Genomic DNA, 21248 nt, shown 5'->3' with positions numbered 1-21248 from the left:
ACAATGACAATGGGAGTTGGAGTTTGAGTTTCCCAACGGGCTTTCATAACATTATTAAAGGTGCACTATGTAGGATGGTGGCCAGAGTAGGTATTGCAACTATGCTGCTCATTGAAACTGTGCTGCCTATAGCCAGATTTGATCTTTTCATGAATATTTACTAAATTATAAACTAATACTTAACATGGTTATTTTGTTTTTCTGTGAGTGTGAATGTATGCAACATGACACCCTACCAGACCTTGTGTCTGTGCAGGGATGTGTGTGTGTGTGTGTGTGTGGGTGGGTGTGGTAGGGGGGTTGTGGGTGGGTTTGTGTGTGTGTGTGTGTGTGTGTGTGTATGTGGGTGGGACAATGTGTGTGTGAGTGTGTGTGTGTGAGAGACAGAACATGTGTGTATGTGAGATAATGTGTGGTGGTAGTACTCAAGATATATATTTTTCCTGTAATGTTCAATTATGTGTATAATGTCTTGTGTATGTTTTGTATTTGTATATTTATGTAAGCTGACAGACACCTTAATTTCCTTCGGGATTAATAAAAGTACTCTACTCTACTCTACTCTACTCTAATATTTACCAGTGTGACCAAAGTACAATAAGTTAAATTATGTCAATTTCTGGACATTCAGAATGGCAGGCATGGAGAAGATGCATCTTTTTATGTATGAGTGCAATTTCAGTGATAATGATAACGAATGAACAATGGTAATGAATACTTAGAATTTGATGGTGGTAGTAAGTATTCATAAAAAAGGTAACATTTCTGAATGGGCAGCATGAATGCTGGAAAGAAACTGCTAAAAGATATTACACAGTGCACTTTTGACATAATTTTAGGGAATTCCCTGACCATAACAGCCATAACAATGAACAAAACAGAACTTACCAAATAAAAGTAAAAAATACACATATACGTTAAGAAATTATGCGAACTCTATATATGAGATGGTGGGCAGAGTGTGGGGTGGAGGCTTCGTTATAGGGGGATGGGTAGAGTATGGACTGGATGCGCTGTACAATAGAGGTTTCATGGATTTTGTGGGTATACTATGAAAAAGGCAAAGATCATATTATGATCTTGCTGTAACCAAAATGATTATATCTTTATCTGTTACTTACAGTATATTATGATCTTTGGTAACGTCATGGCAATGTTGTTATGATGTAGTTCTTCAGAATGAATGGGCTCATCTGTATTTGTAAGGTGCTACTTAGGTTCATTATTAGTTGGTAGTGGTGGTGGGGATTATGATGGTGATGATGATAATGATGATGGTGCTGGTGGTGGTGATGTTGCTGCTGATGATGATGGTACTGGTGGTGGTGGTGATGGTGATGATGATGAGGAAGATGACGAAGATGAAGATGATGGTGTTTCTTTGCTGTTGTTTTCCAGTCGTCTTCGTTCAGTAGTATTACTGACTCAACGATGAGCCTCAATATCATCACCGTCACGCTCAATATGGGTAAGGATCTGATTTCTACTACGTAATTAGTTTTCCTTTCTCTCTTCCCCTCTCTGTTTCTCTTTTCCATTTCTATTCTCTCTTTTGATTCAAGTCTTTGCCTTGACCACATCTCACTATCTCTGTTTATATCCACATCGCTGTATATACGTATATAGCTCTGTTGTATCATCTATGTAAATTGTGCACCTCTTTATACAGTAGTCTGACCACAGGTTCATGTCATGGAAACAGCCCTCCTTTTATCTGTATACGTCAAAGCTTAACGTGAATGCCCTACACCAGTGGTCTCCAATTATTTTTCCTCAAGGGCCAAATTATGTAGCGCAAATGAGGCTGAGGGCCAAACAAATTGTCCAATCGTATTGCCACAGATAGCACTAATACAGTGATTCTCAAACTTTTTCAGACCGAGGACCACTTTGTCACCCAAAAAATGTTCAGGGACCACCTGCCAACTGAATTGACAGTTTACGGGTGCTAAATTCTATGCACATCACTTACTTCTTCTTACTCACATTTACATGCCTGTCTTATTGTGGTGAAAATGAGACTTCAGTTATGTTCAGCTTTGTAATAATATTACAAATATAGTCTACTGCTAGCTTGTCTTAGAAAAGTAGAAATCCCCTCGCGGACCACCTGAGCTCTCTCGAGGACCACTAGTGGTCCCCGGACAACACTTTGAGAATCACTGCACTAATATACAGTACTTGTGTTTTCTTTTGTTCCAATGGGTTGTGAGGTACACATCCCAAAAAAGCAATTGCCGTGGGAGAACGTAATTGAAAAAAGCAAAAAATATCTGCACACCACAAAAGCTCCCTTGTTGTGATTTAATAAATGAAAAGTTGGCACGACTTTGTTGCAATCTCATGGTGGGCCAAATGTTTGCCATAGCCGGGCCGGATCTGGCCCACTGGCTGCCATTTGGAGACCACTTCCCCACTTTCTCTTCCTCTTAGCTTATTATTCAATTGAATGGAAACAGATGTGTGTAAATGAATGATGTGTTTTGCATTTGGCCAATATGTATTATGTGTATGCAGCTGGACACTTTCACTTCCTCCAGGATTAATAACCTAATCTCACCTGCTGTGCTGTACTCCACTACTCCCAATATTCCTGCTTCCTGGTCAGAATAGTACAACTTTGTACCTCTGTTAAATTTTCACCACGTCATTGGAAACTTCACTGATTTTATCATTTGCATGTGCTGAAGCCCTGTGAATGTGAATGCTCTGTACAGTTACTGAACATCCGTCCTTCCTTCTTCCTGTTTCCTGTTTTAGAAAAGTACAACTTCCTGGGCATCAGCATCGTGGGCCAGAGTAACGACCGGGGGGACGGCGGCATCTACATCGGCTCCATCATGAAGGGGGGCGCGGTCGCTGCCGACGGACGCATCGAACCCGGAGACATGCTCCTACAGGTACACACACAGAGATAGATGGATAAACACACACACACACACACACACACACACACACACACACACACACACACACACACACACACACACACACACACACACACACACACACACACACACATCTCACTCCTGCACAACTGTTTCACACGGTTCAGTAACGTCACTTATTGTGACACACTCACGCTGTGTCTGAACTCAACCTGAAGACACACTTTTACAGTTTGTACACTCCCCCTCTTTGGCACAGGTATCAGTGACACACACACACACACACACACACACACGTGCGTGTGCCATGTCATCATTCCTGTAACTGGCCTAGCTAGCCCTTTGTCATGGTACCTCATGGCACCGCACACTAGCAGCTTTGTGTAGCCTTCTCCCCGATTGGAAAGTCCAAGGCAAAAAAAAAAACGCCTGTCAGCCACTGAATTTATAGTCCTGTTTGCTGCTATTTTTCTTATCTTATCATAAATCGACGAAAGTCTGTCTGGGAAAATGTTGCCGATTTCCATATGGGAAACCCGCGGTGGTACCTGTTTGTCCTGATATGTGTAGTAGGACTACAGCCTGCCCTGTCAGCTGATGGAACAGGCTTCACCTGCATAACATTATCTCTCCCTGGTCTTTCCCCCTGCCTGCCTGTCTGCCTGCTTGTAGTTTCTTTTCTTTTCTTCTTTTGTAGTTTCTTTTCCTGTCCTTTCATTCATCGATACCCTTTTACAATGTGTTGTTATCTGAGCTTTCATTGTTAGACACAGTTTCAGTCTTAATAGAGTTCAGTTTTTTTACTGTACTAGTTTATTATGAGGCAGGCTAGAGTTCATAAAGGTTGGAGCAGGCTTCCCCCAAACTGATATGATGTTTCTTCTTTTTAGGGTGCTGACCAAATTATTGTAAAACTGAAAAGCAAGAGAAGGTTGCACCATGCATTTGACTTTTTTTATTACGTAGCCGCGTTTCAGCGTTCTGCCTTCCTAAGTGTGTCACCTTCTCTTGCTTTTCAGCACGATAGTAGGAAGCAATATGCATATTTACAGAGTGATAAGACAGAGTTTCCCAGGTGCACTTTCACTTTCATAAAGATGTCTGACTTGGAAGAAAAGCATAGTATAACTAGAAATGCGCTCAGAGAGTGCAGACCTCCGCCAAGGAGGCTGTTTGATAGATATTTAACTATGTTACACCCTATATTTTATAAGTCTTTCTGCCTTCTTTTTGTGGAATTGGAAACTGGAATCAAAATTTGCCCTATCCCGCAATGGTGAAGAATCCTTTAAAAATTCCGACTTCCGGTTCTTGCGCCGGATCACCCCCAAAATGTAATCACTTTTTCCTTTGGTAATTTCTAACAACTCCAAAAAGTTTCATCCAAATCCGTTCATAAGTTTTTGAGTCATCCTGCTGACAGACAGACAAACAAACAGACAAACCAATGTGACCGAAAACATAACGGCGGAGGTAATAAATAGTAAAATGTAAGAGAAGTTATATGCAAGTAATAGGTATGTTGCTCTCACTTACTGTAAGTTAACTTTATCAGTGAGCTTCTGTGGAGAAAGGTTAGCAAGATCAACAGTTTTGACTGACTGGGGCCTATGCTACAAAGCTGGTTCAGGATACGTTAAGGTTAAGTTGAGAGGTAAATCATATAATAAAAGAGCCTGGAGTCCTCATTTTCTTAAGAAAGCCTCTTTTTATTAGATGATTTACCTCTTAACTTAACCTTAACCAGCGTTGTAGCATAGGCCCCTGGTTTCCGACAGACAGACTAATATTGCGGCATATGCACACAGCCAAAAACATACTATATACTGCACAGTAGGTCTACTCAGTACATCAAGGCCTCTATCATTTTAATTGATGAATAAAGCAAAAAAGTAAATGAATGTTTCTAGACATATGGAATGAATCAAGTCCAGCTTGTTGTGTGTCTGTGTGTCTGACAGAAGCTTTACCTTTTCTTCAGGTTAATGATGTGAACTTTGAGAACATGAGCAACGATGATGCTGTGAGGATCCTGAGAGAGATCGTCTCCAAACCTGGGTAAGGCTACTTAAAGAGACACTATGTGACTTTTCGCTTGGTTTTCTTACAAGGTGCCATAGTTTTGAGAGGTCATTGAAAAGTGTTCATTCCCTAGGCAACTGCTGTTATGACAAGGGTACTGACCCGGTGTTGTGTTGAGATGCGCTGCTTCATTGAGATAAGCCACCAATAGGCTGGTAACATATCTGAAACCAGAGTTGTATAAAATAGCAGTAGAAATGTTCTGACAGATGTAATTACAACACAAGTAATATAATTCAACACGGATAATCCAGGCAACTCCAAGTGAAAAAAGAGGAAGATAATTTAAAAAGCCTTTATTATCTTAGGGCTAAAACATGATTAAGAGCCAACATGTTTCGACCACACTGGTCTTCATCAGGGCTTTGTCTCAAGACGAGGTGTATGGCCTCACCTATAAGGTGACATAATGGTCATGTGACCCCATAGTAAACACCACTAGGCCACTAGTGTTGTAATTACATCTGTAAGAGTACTTCTACTTCTACCTCAAAGCCTAACCCTAACCCCTAGGGTTGTTTCTGTAGTGCATTTGTACTGGCTTGGTACTATATCTCAGCTCAAAAGGTAGCTTAAAGTGACACAACACCGGCACAACCTCTATCTTGCAACTGTGGTTTTCCCCTATACGGTAGGGCTGGCTGAGAAAATGTTTTTTTGCACTGTAACTCAAGACAGCTAACCACACACCGCCTCAACAAAGATGATTCATTCACCTCAAAGAGTCCAGTGCTGTTTTAAGACTTGTTGTTCCATCTCTGTGTGCTGAATGAGAGGGTCTAGTCGTTTATGTAAACAGAGCTGCAGGAACAAAGAGACATGATCATTGGTGGCGTTGTGGCGTTAGTGGGAGGCGGAAACGTAGGCTAAAGTAGGCTAGCCAAGAGTATTTATGTAGCACACGTCATATACAGTATGTATACAATATAGACAGGCAAGGGTAATAAACTAAGTGTAGAGATGTAAGACGAGCAATGTACTGTGTTACTATAACAAGGCCGACAGGCGGACAACAGATGCGTCCCTCTATGCCAGTTCCAACTATGCCATTTTCCCCCCCAAACGCCCCCCTGGCCTCCTCCTAGCCTGTCAACGCCCCCCGAGGATGTACTTTTTGTTTATTGGTCATCATGGACACTCCAAATATTGTGGCAGGCAGCAAGGCAGCAAAATGGCGAGACATGGCTTTATTTTTTGCAGTTTAGGGTATAATAAGCTTATCATCATTCTTGGATTTGGAAAAGAACCATAGGCTATGATTTGAAATTTCACATAGCCTAGATGAAGTAGGCTACATTACAAATTACCAGACATTTATTAGGCCTAACAACCTTTAGTATCACGCCATTTCAGAATTATGTGCATGTGGGAAAGAATCTAAACATCGACAAATAATAAATAAATAAAACCGTTTGGGTGAATCATGCGCTTATGGGTTGAACCTTTAGGTGAATTATGGACTTTTTTTTCAATACCAGCTTCACCCCGTGCCAGAGTTTATCAAATGCACACGACTGCAAAGCAATTACGGTACGAAAGACGCGTTCTCTCCCTACTCTCTCTGAGCGCAACGAAAAGCACCATTGCCCTTCCAAATGGCAGTTGGTTTGATTTTTTAAACTCACTGCAGCATTATTTTTTAAAAACACGCATTTTGTGCATTAATAACGTGAAACTCAATTACCCAGAATGCTGCACGTGAGCTCTCTAACGCTACCCGGGTGATTCTGGAAAACAAACATGGCGGCAACTCGCTTTACTACCTTAATAATGTGTTAATCCGACGATAGATTTCTTAACTGATGAAAATCGAAGGCAGAAATCAACATTGTAGTGTCTAAATATGAGGTCGATTGGTCTATTTGTGGCGTACATCACGATCGGCTGAGTTGTTGGCCTCACGTTTGTCAGTTAGCCTGTGGCTAGGCTACTTTTCGCCAACGTTAGCATCCGGTTTAGTATAGAAAGGCTATGCTTGCACGCATTCGCTCCGTAGTCTGCCGCCTTGTGGCCACAGGAAGGAACAATTTAAAGAAAGCGTTTCAGACAGACAACAATTGAATGAAAGCGTTTCAGACGGACGGAAATGTAATGAAAGCGTTTCAGACGGACGGACGGACGGACAGACAGACCCTGTTATAGAGATGCTGGACGCATCTAAAAAGTCCCAAAAGTGTTGAGGGCTGAATTATGATAACCATGCCTGTTAGCCCTGTCAAAGGGAAATTCTATGACAAAACTACTATAGACAGTCTACCTGACATGTTCTGATCATCCTTTGGTGAAAAGTGTCTGCTTGAAGAAGTACTGTAATGTAATAATATTATATTATAATGTAATGAATATGTAATGAATTGTAATGTGTACAGCCCCATCAGTCTGACGGTGGCCAAGTGTTGGGACCCCTCTCCTCGCAGCTACTTCACCATCCCCAGAGGTAGGAGACCCTACTGTAGTCACACGCTATAATGAGTGTGTGTGTATCATGTATGCATAATATATGTATCATGTGTATGATGAACCTGTGGCTTGATGGCACAGTATCTGAACTGCTGTCTTTTGCATGTCCTGCTGCTGTGTATTACTGATGTGGTGCTGGTGGTTCTCCACAGCGGAGCCAGTGAGGCCCATTGACCCGGCGGCCTGGATCTCTCACACCACAGCACTGACCGGGGCCTACCCTCACTACGGTAAGGCCCTAACATTATACAGACCTCTCTTACATCACGCTTCTAACCGGAGCCTACCGGGGCCTTACTACAGTAAGGCCCTACCATTATACAGACCTCTCTTACATCACAGCACTGACTGGGGCCTACCCTCACTACACTACTGTAAGGCCCTAACATTATACAGACCCGAGACCTCTCTTATACCACAGAACTGACCGGGGCTTACTAGGGGTGTAAATCAGAGGCTTTGTGGCGATTCGATTTAATATTGATTTCTTAAGCCAGTGATTCGATCATTTTCGATACTTAAGAATGCTCCGTGATTCAAATCAAACTCTCTAAAGGCTTGGCTTATGTGTGAAATGTTAAATCAATGAACAAAAGCTGAAATATCTACAAGCATTTTATTTTAAGGAATATCATTATTTCACTTAGTATGATTATTACTGTATGAGCAAAATAAAATGCAGCAAAAGTCCTTTGCATTGTACAGGCCTCTCTTATACCACAGCACTGACCGGGCCAAACCGTCAACATGGTAAGGTACTAGTTAAACTACATCTAACTAACCTATACCATGTGAACTAAACATGTGTAAAATTAAATTGATAAAAAGATAGAGACATTACACTCATCTTGAATATAGAGACATTTCATGCCCAATTGCATTTATATTAAAAGTACTCTACTTTATTATATGATATTATATGATATTATATTATATGATATTATATTATATTATATTATATTCAGAAAAAGCCTCTTCTTGTCTTTCTTATCTTTCAGTTTTACCACAAAGTATCGGTAAATATTAAAACAGCCAAAACAGCTGTGGCCTTTAGCCTTGTAAGCCATATTACTACAGTATGCTAAGCTAAGCTAATGTGGTGGGAGCTAGCTTAAGAGGAAGTATCTATGTGACCAAAGTCAACAATAGTTCCTCAATAGACACCACATAAACCGCAGATCACACTGGCAGGAAGGATTCCTGGTACTTTCTGCTGGTCCCAGGGACTCTTCTGTCTGCAATAAAATAGGTTGTTTTCTGGACTTTTTTCTCGCTTCTGTGGTTTATTTGTACGATATTTAACTCGGTAGATGATAGAAAAACTCTGTCACTGACAGTGTGTGATGAATTCGATTAGCCATTTGCGTACATCCAGGCGATTGAAGCAGCACTACGTACAGTAGATTTAACAGGATAAAAGGTTCAGGTTAATTCACCTTGGCGGTTGGGTGACAGGGGAAGTGTCTTTGATGCCTCATTAACAGACAATACTGCTTCCACTGAATGACTTTATGACTGATGAGATTGCATTACATTAAACTACTACACTTACTGTTGACTGATTGACATTGTTATCTAAAGCATCTTGCAATCTTGTCTATCTAAAGCAATAGAGAGCTAAACGAAGTAGTGAAAAACCCTCGCCTGTTAGATTGTATGCCTGCTTGTGTGTGTGTGTGTGTGTGTGTGCATGTGTGTGTGCGTGTTTGCTTGTGCGTGTGTTACTGACCCTTATTTTGTCTGTCTGTGTGTCTCGTGTAGAGTTGGACGACCTGCCTCTGTCGGTGAGCAAGACAGACATGGCCACCATCGTCAAGGTGATGCAGCTGCCCGGCTCAGGCCTGGAGATACGCGACCGCATGTGGCTCAAGATCACCATTTCCAACGCAGTCATCGGTGAGAGAGAGAGAGAGAGAGAGAGAGAGAGAGAGAGAGAGAGAGAGAGAGAGAGAGAGAGGCAGATATATATATATATATATATATATAGAGAGAGAGAGAGAGAGGGGAGGGGGGGCAGATACAGAGAGAGGAGGGCAAAGAGACAGATTGTCAGAGAGAGTGGGCTGGGGAGAGAGAGATGTTGGTGTGAAAATGTGGTTCCCACGCAAAATGGCGGTAAAAAATGGTGTTAAAGTGAGAGTTGTGAAAGCATGTGGTGTGGAACTCTGTGCATATTCCTACATTGTACTATGGGCTGACAAATTAGCAACTGGGAGAAGGCACAGGGCACATCTTGTATGCCAATCCATTAATTTAGTTAATGGGTACTTTTACCAAAAGGACGTAGTTGCCCCTGTCTGGCTTTGAACACAGGACTCCGCGGGCCTCCGCACGACTTTTTCTATGACCACCACACCAATGAACCAGGCTTGTCGCCGTGTAAGTTAGAGCACACCCACGGCAACCAAAGTGATTGTCACACCAGTACAAAGATGTACTGAGATGTTGGTGTGAAAGTGCTTCTCTTGCACTGCATACACTCACACACATAGTGTGTTGGTGGTCGATAAGTACAGGAAGTCACAAGAGCTGTAAGATGTAAGCAGCTACAGTAAACAATTATGGATGAAAGATGAAAGTCTTCCAGCTTCAGAAGAGAAATTCACATGCTTACAACTTAACTCTTTTCACCAAGTTTACTTTCTTGATCAAGATCAGCGTGGGCAAGAATTGTCGGCTCGTTATCCTCTCTATTCTGGCAGAGGGACACTTAAAGGGACACTGTGTGAGATTTTTTGTTGTTTATTTCCAGAATCCATGCTGCCCATTCACTAATGTTACCTTTTTCATGAATATTTACCACCACCATCAAATTCAAAGTGTTCATTATGACTGGAAAAATTGCACTTTTCATACATGAAAAGGGGGATCTTCTCCATGGTCCGCCATTTTGAATTTCCAGAAATAGCCATTTTTAGCTGTAAAACTGACTGTACTTGGGTCATACTAGAAAATATTAGTTTATTACTTAGCTTAGCTTTCAAAAGATCAGATTTGGCAATAGGCAACCCAGTTTCAATGAGCAGCATAGTTGCAGTACCTTTTCTGTCCATTTCCTGCACAGTGTCCCTTTAAAGCTTACTATTTTTTTGACAAATACTAAAGCTTATTACCGTAGTACTACACTTGCATTACCATTTGGTCACTGCCATCGTGGAAACAACAAACTTACACAAGGACATTGTAGACACATTGCTAACTTGGTGTGTGTTGGTCTCTCTCTCTCTCTCTCCCTCTCCTTCTCAGGTGCGGACGTAGTGGACTGGTTGTATACGCGTGTGGACGGCTTCAAGGACCGCCGGGATGCCAGAAAGTACGCTAGCAGCCTCCTGAAGCACGGATACCTCAGACACACCGTCAACAAGATCACCTTCTCCGAACAGTGCTACTACACCTTTGGAGACCTCTGCCAAAGTACAAACACGCACGCACACACACACACACACACACACACACACACACACCAGGAGCTCATCTCATACCTGGTGAATAAAAGCATAAAATCACTTTCTCTTCCTCTATTTCGTGTGTGATTACACCTTTGCAAACCTGCAACAAAGTAAGCTCTTATCAAAAAAATGCAGAGCAGGAAACTGTGGCACTCCGTTTTCTTATTTTTTAATAGTACAAAGGCAAATAGACTGCCCGACGCGTTTCGACACAAGGTCTTTGTCACCCTGACAAAGACCTTGTGTCGAAACGCGTCGGGCAGTCTATTTGCCTTTGTACTATTAAAAAATAAGAAAACGGAGTGCCACAGTTTCCTGCTCTGCATTTTTTTGATGTCAACTTTATCCACACACTGTTAGAGCACCCGTGTCAAAAGATCTGGATCCACGCAGCGCTTCCGTTTTTTCCTTTTTTCAAAGTAAGCTCTTATTTTCTCTTTCTCTTTCTCTCTCTCTCTCTCTCTCTCTCTCTCTCTCTCTCTCTCTATCTCTCTCTCTCTCTCCCCTCCGTCATAGACATGGCCTCTCTGAACCTGAATGAGGACTCCAGTGGCGGGGGTTCGGAGCAGGACACGCTGGCGCCACTGCCCCCTCCGGCCACCAACCCGTGGCCCCTGGGCGGCCAGCCGTACCCCTACCCGCACCCGCCCTACCCCCCCAGCGTGCCGCCCACCTTCCCCCCCGGCTACTCTGACCCCTGCCACAGCTTCCACAGCGGCAGCGCGGGCAGCCAGCAGAGCGAAGGTGAGTGAGAGAGAGAGAGAGAGAGAGAGAGAGAGAGAGAGAGAGAGAGAGAGAGAGAGAGAGAGAGAGTGACTGAGTGACTTTCAGCTTTGTGAGCTACTCGAGAGTTCTGGATGGATTTTCTAATTCGCCCAGCTCGCAAACTTGCAAACTGCCAAACCACTCAGAATTGCAAGAGGTGTGTATACGGACAGCACTCTTCAGATTTTTCTCTGTTTATTTGCCTACTAACGTTTCGAGCAGAACCCTTCTTCAGCGTGTAATGGCGATCGCAGAGAAAAATCTGAAGAGTGCTGTCCTTCGCTTCCTTTATTCATCAGTACATTATGTGGGATTCAGCACCCAGTTATAATCTATATTAAATAGTATAGGCGATAGTGTGAGCGTGTCTCCTTTACTTCATAACGTTTAAGTTTAAGCAAGGTCTAAACAAAGTCTTGAAGGGAAAACTCTGTGAAACTCAACATTTGTTTCAGACAGTAATGGTGGGTCTCATGGACTTACTCGTCGATATTGATGCCGTAAATGGCCCTTGAGACATGGGTTCCCCACCGCTGGACTAGGCCTACATACATGTAGTGGGCACTACCTAGGATCTGCGTTATATTGTTTTTTTTTGCCCTCAGCATACTGTAGTGCACTTTAGTGAATGAGTGAATATTTCAGATACGGCTTCAGTTTTGGGTTCATATTCAGCCCTCTCTTTCTCTATTGCCTTTTCATGGTGCTCTTATTATCTTCTGCTCTGTCCATCTGTCTCTGCCTCTGTCTCTTCCTCTATCTCAATACGTCTTAGTATTTGTCCTGTCCGTGTTTGTGTTATAATTGTAAGAGTCACTGTGTATATAGTAATTGTAATATTGCAGTGTATGTGTATATAATAATTATATACTGTAATCTATAGGCCTACAGATATCCATCACTGAAACTAAAATGTGTGTCCTATTTTCAATTTTTGATGTGCCATGGCTTATTTCAGTGACTTTTACTTGGAGATTGAAATCCACACATGTGTGAAGAAAGTCACATTTATTTTCCTGTTTACTTGGAAGGGTTGTGCGTACATATGAGAGAGAATATTATCTGCCATGTATCCACGGTAAATGACTGCATCAACCGTTTTGCAGGAAAGAGTGAGTGATGACTGTTTTTTGTGCTATTTCTCTCCGTTCATGCAGGAATAACAGATGTTAAAATTGAGTAATATTTTGGTACCGTTTTGCAAGCAGCAGGTTGGTGCAGATGGTTCCGATTAGTGGCTTTTATTTTGTTTTTGCTTCTGGGGGCTTCACACGACTGACTGTGCACCTGATCTGACTGTTTGGATGGCAAAGATGTTTGCTCCATGCCATGTGCTTGTTACAGATGGCCATAGCCTGGATTTCCTCCACCCCTCCCTTTCTCCTTTTCTTTCACCCTCTCTTATTTTTTATTGTATCTCTCTTTTTTTCTGGTTTGTTTGTATTTATCTGCATCCGTGTCCTTTCAGAGCCCCCTCTTTGCCGCTGTATTCGGTTGGACGTTTCATACATGTGGTATGCTCCTTAGTTTGCCCATTCCCGTCGAAGCTCTCATTCCTTTTTTTGAGTTGCTGTCATATTGTGCTGTTGCATTTTGCGAGCAAGCTGTTCTTTTTTTATGGTTCGTGAACTTCTTTGGTTTTGGTGTTATTTTCTTTAAGGCCATTTGTCTTGCCAACATGCATTTGGGCAGCACGTGTGTGACTGTGCAACATGATCTCCAAAAATTCCGTGCTCCTGGACACGGATGGTAGGGGCACAAAATCCGTGTCCAGGAGCACGGATTTTGCCAAAATTCCGTGCCCCTGGACACGGAATTGTTTTCCGTGCTCCTGGACACGGAATTGTTTTCCGTGATAGACACAGAGAAGTACTCTCTCTATAGGCTATTTCTCAGGATTTTTCTTATTTCAAATATTTTTTCTCAATTTTTTTTTTCCTACTGACAGGTTAAGGTTAGGGATTGTTTTGGTCTGGGCACAGCTAGTTTTCATTCATTCATTATACGAATTTGATAGCCTAGCAACCAACTGGAAAAGGTATTTCTCAAAAATATGTCTTTAATGACAGGTTAAGGTTAGGGAATGTTTTGGTCAGGGCACAAATTAAATTGCTATAGCATTATTTTGTTTAGGATTAGCATTTGGTATGTATTTTCTAATGATAGAGTTACACAGTGCTGTGGTAATAGCCTATAGAAAGCACTTCCGTGTGTCCATCACGGAAAACAATTCCGTGTCCAGGAGCACGGAAAACAATTCCGTGTCCAGGAGCACGGAATTTTGGCAAAATCCGTGCTCCTGGACACGGATTTCGTGTCCTTAACATCCGTGTCCAGGAGGACGGAATTTTTGGAGATCAGGCTGGACTGTGTGTGTGTATGTAAGTCTGTATGTGGTTAGTTGACAGATAGGCAGCAAAAAACATTTTTTTCCACAAAACATTGCTTATGAGGGGGAAAAGTATATGTCTACATAGTGCAGCAATTAATCTTTCAAAAAATCCAAGTGGTCACAATGTTGGTCTATTAATTGATAATTTATTTACGTTGATAAAGCAATTTGTTGAAAATATGTCCTTTGGTGTGACGTTAAGAAATATATATATTAAGTAATGTAGAAATGGCTTGATGGAGTTTTATGAACATTGTTACACTCTTCGTGTTTATTGCATTTTTTTAAGTCTTAATTTATAACCTTTTAAGGATTTTTTTCCCCCCATTAGAGGTGATCTTATTAGAAACCTTTGAAGAATACAGGGATATTTTTCTTTTTAAATGTTCAAAATTGTCAGAATTTTTACTAACATTTTAGGGAGGATAATTGATTCTTTCCTAATGCAATATTCAATGTTTATCAAACCTATTGTTAAAGGGACAGTTTGGTCAATTTCAACATGCAGTTGTATTGCTCACGCTACCCTTGACTTGTCAGTACCTGGTGATGCCACATTTTTCGGCTCAGCCCTTTCCGAGATATGAACAATTCTAATGGGGGCAGCGTTTGTTTACATTTTTAAAAAATGAAACATAGGCCAACTCCAAATATTTTCCCAAAAGGTACTGCTGTTTGCTAGTTGTCTGCTGATGTTTTCTAACCTTTTGGATGTTTTTGGGAATAAATACAAATGTTTTTTTGAAATGTAAACAAAGAGCTGCCCCCATTACAATGACCAGGATCTCGGAAACGGCTGAAAAAAATCTCAGGCACTGACAAGTCCAGGGTAGTGTGAGCATTACAACTGCATGTTTAAATTGACCAAACTGTCCCTTTAAGGTCAAACAAATATTTGAGCGTTTAGAAAATGTCACCGTCGGACATTTATGTCACGCTAAAGGACAGAAATGCAAAACTGAGCCAGAGACAAATGAATCAACATAATTATTTTGTCTTTTGATCATGATGTAATGTTTTTGTCAATATGGACCTACATTTTACTTTACTTTACAACCACTTTACTTTACAACCAGTTGTTTTAAAAGCTATTTCGTAGATATACTGTAGTCCTAGTCCTTTGGTGTGACCTGTTTGTCCTTTGGTGTGATACTCCAATGTGTCACACCATAGGACTTTTACCATCACACCATAGGACTTTTGAGCTTTTGAATTAATTTAAAGCCATTTCGTTGCCAACTGAAATACAATTTCACATTTAGTAAGATGCATTTGCATACATCTACATAAGAAAAAATATAAAATATATACACTATTGTCAAAATGTATTTATGGCTGTCACACCAAAGGACTACAAAACTAATACTGTACATCTTGTGGTAGCAAAACGTAATTGATTGATTGAAGAACTCTGAGAGAAAAACCTAAAATCCACCCTTGCCATTGGATTGGTAAGGGTCTAAAGTCACAATTTATGTACAGCTAGAGCTTCAACAATAGACCATTATCCACAGAATTACCCAAAAATATGATGTCACACCATAGGATATTGTTTTCTGTGACAAAGTTTCATAAGTCCATACGGTCTCAGAAAAACAGGGAAAAAGTTAAGCATTGCCACTTGCTAAAATAGACACCTTCAAAAACATGCCAGGGTTGTTTAGACAGATGACTGAGCTTTGATTATTTATTTTAAAAAGTTTTAATATGGAGAACAAGGCTTGTGACAGTCACACCATAGGACAAATGTGACATTTGACTCAAAATTAAGTATTCTTATTTAAACTCTGGATTTATCACACATTACTTTTTCACAACATAGACATTAGTTTAATCATTTAAAACATTGACAATTTTGAAAGCATGAATTTACTTAATTTTAAGAGCCTGTGACAGCAAAATTGACACGTCACGTCAACTATCCGTGTGCGTGAGGTGTGTGTGTGCGCGCGCGCGTGTGTGTGTGTGTGTGTGTATGCACATCGGGCCATCTTTGATTGGTGCCACTTGGAGCTGGTGCACTTGGTGTTTTGGTATGTCTATGGCTGGATCACTTTGTGGATCTCCTGATTTTTACCGCTTCTACAGTTGGTTATGCGCTGGTACTTTTAAACGCATTATGGTATGGTAACAGTATGCTATGGTATGGTTAAGATATGCAATGGTATGCAATGATGTGCAATGGTATGGTATGGTTGGCTGTCTATTTTTATCTCAATGGCTAATGCATTTGTTAATATGGTATGGATGCTGTGGTATGGAGTGAAGCAGTATTGAGTAGTATGGTGTGTTATTTAGGGTGTGGTGTGGTGTGTGGTATGGTGTTGTATGTATGGCCTGGACTGGTGTGGTGTAGCGTTGTGTGTTGTGGTATGTATGGGTGGTGCAGGATGCGTGGGGAGTTAGTTGAGTGCTATGGTATGGTGTGGTGTAGTGTGGTCTGTCAAGAAGAACTCCTGCCAATTTCAACATGCAATTGTATTGCTCATTGCTCCATGACTTGTCAGTACCTGTTGACCACAACAGCATGGTTGAACTTGGCAGGAGTTCTCCGTAATCTATTAGTAATGTGTGGGTGGTGTGTTATGAAGTGGGTGGCAAATGAAGCAGTGTTGGGTGACAAATGACAGTATGTATGACAGAGAGAGTGGAGTTTGGTATGTGAGCTGTGCTGACATGGGTATGACAGTGGTTGCAGTGCTGGGGCGGCAGTGGTGTCAGAGCTGGGGCTGGGGCGGCCACCGTGTTGTGTAACTCCTGTTGTTCCCTCTGTGTTGTTTCCGCTGGGCCTCTCTCTGTAGACTGAAGGAAGAGGTTACCTCAGGACACGGGGGGATCCGGTAAGCCAGCCAGTATATCCTCCTCGTCTGCACTTCCACATTTCCCCAAGTCCTTCTTTCTGTCACCTTCCCATCCCTCCCTCCCCCTTGTATCCCTTACAGTGTCTCTGTGGCTCTCTCTATCTCTCTGACTCTCTGGGCCATTCTATCTCTATGACTGTCTCTCTCTGACTCACTCTCTCTCTCTGACTCACTCTGTCTCTCTGATTCTTTCTCTCTCTCTCTCTCTCTCTGCTCCCCCTTTTTATGCACCTGTCTCTCATTGCACTCTTCTCTCTCTCTCTCTCTCTCTCTCTCTCTCTCTCTCTCTCTCTCTCTCTCTCTGACTCACTCTCTCACTCTCTCTCTGACTCACTCTGTCTCTATGATTCTCTCTCTCTCTCTCCCTGCTCCCCCTTTTTATGCACCTGTCTCTCATTCTCTCATTCTCTCATTCTCTCATTGCACTCTTCTCTCTCTCTCTCTCTCTCTCTCTCTCTCTCTCTCTCTCTCTCTCTCTCTCTCTCTCTCTCTCTCTCTCTCTCTGTAATTGTGGCCTGTATGGGCGTGTATACCCCCCCCTCCATTGTGATCCTCCATCTGTGCTTTTGGGCATGCCTTTCTCAGCTGGTGTGGCTCATCCTATTTTGTCTACCTCTCGTGACGCGACCTTGCTCTTGTCTTGCTTCAAACCAGGAAGCACCTGGACTCAACAGTATTCCCACGAGTGTGGGTGAGACAGACATGACAAAGGGGGCCATCCCCAAAATGTCGTAAATTGACCCTGCCAATAAAAAATGGCCAAGAGGAACTCTGCTTTGAAGAATAAGAGACAAGCAAAGACAAACGAGATCATTTCACTTCACCAGTTTCGATATGGCATCCAGACTATGCTCAAGACATTTGATCTTCTTCTGGATGGTTGTTTGGTTCACTTCCTTTCTCTGTTGTGTTTTATTTTTGTATTTCTGTCATTTCTTTCTCTCGTTTGTGTTTTATTGGGTTTGGATGGTTGTTTTTAGTGATATTGCACACCGATATATCATTGTCATATCAGTGTCGATGGTTTTGATATCCGATTGTTCCCCCCAATTCCATTGTTTCATGTTTCAGAGAAACACAGGAACAATTTCATTATCTATCTCCTCCATGTGATATTTGACCAGAGGAAGTGTACAAGGATCCCCTGGTCTTGACAGTCAGAGGTGTTTCGTCCAAACTTTAAAGCCAATATGTTTTTTCTTCTCCTCTTTCTCCCTGTTTTGTCTTTTCTCCATATCTCTCCCTCCCTCTTTATTTCTTTGTTTCTTTCTTTCTTACTTTGTTTCTTTCTTTCTGTCTTTCTTTCTTTCTTTCTTTCTCCCCCCCCCTCTCTCTCCACCTCTCAGGTAGCAGAAGCAGTGGCTCCAACCCCAGTGGTGGGACCGGACGGCGGGGTTCCCCGAGGGACACGGAGCCCAAGACGGCGTGCTTGTCTGGGGGCGTCGGAAGTGGAGTGCCTGGGGGTGGAGGAGTACATGGGGGAGGAGGAGGGGGTGGCGTCATCATCAGCGAATCAGAGCAGGGCACCTGGGCTCCCGGAGGCTGTGGGGGCGGGGGCACTCTGGGTAGGCGCGGCAACCGTCCCCCCAGCCAGCTGAGCCACCACAGCAGCCACGGCCACTCCCAACGAAGCCACGCCCACTCTCAGTCCCAGCACAGCTTTTCCTTCTCTTACCCCCACCTGCACTCCCACCCCCACCCCCACCGCCCCTACCCCCCGCCCCACGCCACCACCATCCTTCCCCCGGCTGCCACCACCGTGGGCTGCCTGCCCAACAACCACCCCCACCACCACCAACAGCACCACCACCACCACCACCAACACCACCACCAGGCCTCGTGCGGTCACAGCGAGCGCAGCCACCACAGCCACCACAGCCACGCCTCGTCCTACGGTCCTCCGGGCCTGCCGCCTCCTTACTGCCTGGCGCGCTACGCCCCCAAGGCCTCCTCCTCCACCTCCTCGGCGGCCGCGGCCCTGGCGGCGGCCGCCTGCTGCAACAGCCCCCCCGGGGCGCCGCCCGTCCGAGAGCTGGCCGACGTGCCCCCCGAGCTCACCGCCAGCCGCCAGTCCTTCCAGCACGCCATGGGCAACCCCTGCGAGTTCTTTGTGGACATCATGTAACGTGACGACGAAGGGGTGTCGTGACTGAGGGCAGAGGAGAAAGTGAGGGAATCGAGACAACATGTGGACATTGTGTTACACAATGTTGGGGGGGAGGAGAAGAGAGGCTGTTGGACACACCGTTGCGAGCTCTTGGTTGTGGACATCCTGTAATGTGACACATAGTAAGGGGAGGAGAGGAGAGGAGAGCGAACATCATGCGACGTGACCTATGGGAGGTGATGGAGAGGAGAGGAGAGGCAGATGGGCAAGCCCTGTAAAGTCTTTGTGGACATCATGTAATGTGACACACCATGTAATACACTAAGTAGGAGAGGAGACAAAAGGGAAAGAAGGGGGCGGCATTCATCATGTGAGGTGACGTGGAGCAAGAGGAGAGGAGAGGAGAGAGACATAAAGAAGGAGGCTATGGGCAACCTCTGTTAGATCTTTGTGGACCTTATGTGGTGTGACACTGGAGGGAGAGGAGAGGGTTAAGAAGAGAGGCAGTCATGTCATGTGACATACTGTAGGGGAAAGGAGAGACAAAGAAGGGGGCAGGTGACATGTACAGTAACTTGGCACGGTGGAGGAGAGGGTTAAGGAGAGAGGCAGTCATGTGATGTAAGATACTGTAGGGGAAAGGAGAGGTGTGTTCGGGAACGATTTCTAGCCGACCAGGGCCAACGCAAACCGCCAACTGTCAACATAGACAACTGTCTATCACAGACGTGGGCAAACTCAGGCCCGGGGGCCACATGCGGCCCCCTGAGCCATTTCATGTGGCCCCCAGAGCCTTTACAAGAAAGACAACTTTTAAATCCAAATTCAAACGGTTACTCAATATTCTTAAAATGCTACCTAAATCACGAGTCTTGCGAATTTAAGGTTAACCAAATACATCGGCTTCATCTACATACATTTAATTACAATGTGCAGGAATATTATTGCTGCCAAGTTACGTCATTGTACACACTATGTTTTATCATTGACATGGGCAAGTTGTCTGTGGCATCCAGCCCTTCGGTCAATATTCTAAACCCAATGCGGCCCTCGGGCCGAAATAATTGCCCACCCCTGGTGTATCGGGAGACGAAGTCAGCTCAAATCTTTTTGGTGTAAAATTGCCTTAATGTGACATACTGTGGAGGGGAAAGGAGAGACAAAGAAGGGGGCAGATGGCATGTCACTTGGCATGGTGGAGGAGAGGGAGATGAGATAGAGGCAGCAATCATGCAACATGGCATGGAGGAAGAGCAGAGGGGAACTTTAGGGTGAATTACTTGTGATCATGTGACGTGACTTAGGAGAGGGGATAAAAAGGGGCAGTCATCATGTAACATCCGAGAGCAGAAGAGAGGAGATGAGAAGAGAAGAGAGAAAGGGAGAGGAGTGGAGAGAAAAGGAGAGGGAAGCCTGGCAAGTTATTTTGTGGATGCCATGTAGTAAAGTGATGGGAGAAATGAGCAAAAGGGAGGCCAGGAGGGAACGCTGCCTTTGTCTGTTATTTTCACAAACAAACACAAACACCTTAACGAGTGGAGCACAGACTGATGGTTCAGATACAGATTCTGATGCACAATCGTATCCCAGCCCTAATACAAAAGCACATACGGTATACAGACATACAGTGACAAATGGCAGTCTTGCACACACACACACACACACACACACACACACACACACACAAATAGAGGCACACACACAACCTCTCTTCAGCTAAGGCCGGTGACTCTGAATGTACCACCTGATTTCATCAGCGTCTACACTCAACCATTTGCAAGAGCCACAGTATTTAAATCACACAGTCAGGCTGAGTAACCACAGCACACAGTCGAGTTGTTATGAAGAGGACCGTGGAACTCCAGTGGTGTTCTATTTGCCAAAGGGAAGGGGTGTGGGTGGGGGTGTGGGTTGTTGTTGTTGTCGTGCCAACCACAGAACCATGCCACCCTCGTCCTCATGCATGGAGAAATCACATCTGGTCTCCTCGTCTTAGGGTCTGGATCTAATTCCCAAGACTCAGGAGCACCCAAAACACAAGGAGGCAGGCGCTCCAGTCCCAGACAACAATACATTCTGTGTATGTCTATGGTTGGGGTTATCGGTGAGGGTGCAGAGGGGAGGGGGTGTTGTTGCTTGTGAAGGTCTGCTGGGTGAGTTTTGATTGTGTATTCCAGCAATAGCATATCCCATCTCAGCCTGAGCTGTGCTTGCTTTCTTTTATTGGTATTTTTTTTGTTTTTT

General features: G+C 43.5%; 1 protein-coding gene across 2 annotated transcripts in view; it reads left to right on the top strand.

The window, feature by feature from the left end:
- dvl1a (dishevelled segment polarity protein 1a) overlaps positions 1–19988 on the top strand; it is a 95865-nt gene extending 75877 nt beyond the window's left edge. The window contains exons 4-12 of one of the 2 annotated variants that reach the window (XM_063208401.1): positions 1399–1468; positions 2761–2900; positions 4870–4946; positions 7340–7407; positions 7583–7660; positions 9192–9326; positions 10677–10844; positions 11396–11623; positions 18244–19988. In XM_063208401.1, coding sequence (XP_063064471.1) covers positions 1399–1468; positions 2761–2900; positions 4870–4946; positions 7340–7407; positions 7583–7660; positions 9192–9326; positions 10677–10844; positions 11396–11623; positions 18244–19022 — 1743 coding nt within the window. In that variant the 3' untranslated portion in view covers positions 19023–19988. The remainder of the gene's footprint in view (positions 1–1398; positions 1469–2760; positions 2901–4869; positions 4947–7339; positions 7408–7582; positions 7661–9191; positions 9327–10676; positions 10845–11395; positions 11624–18243) is intronic. The other variant, XM_063208400.1, reaches the window with a different exon arrangement.
- Positions 19989–21248: the final 1260 nt, after the last annotated feature.

The sequence above is a fragment of the Engraulis encrasicolus genome, chromosome 10 (assembly GCF_034702125.1).
Source record: "Engraulis encrasicolus isolate BLACKSEA-1 chromosome 10, IST_EnEncr_1.0, whole genome shotgun sequence".
NCBI lineage: Eukaryota > Metazoa > Chordata > Actinopteri > Clupeiformes > Engraulidae > Engraulis > Engraulis encrasicolus.
The sequence above is the reverse complement of the archived record's forward strand: the minus strand, read 5'-3'. Positions and strand labels throughout refer to the sequence as shown.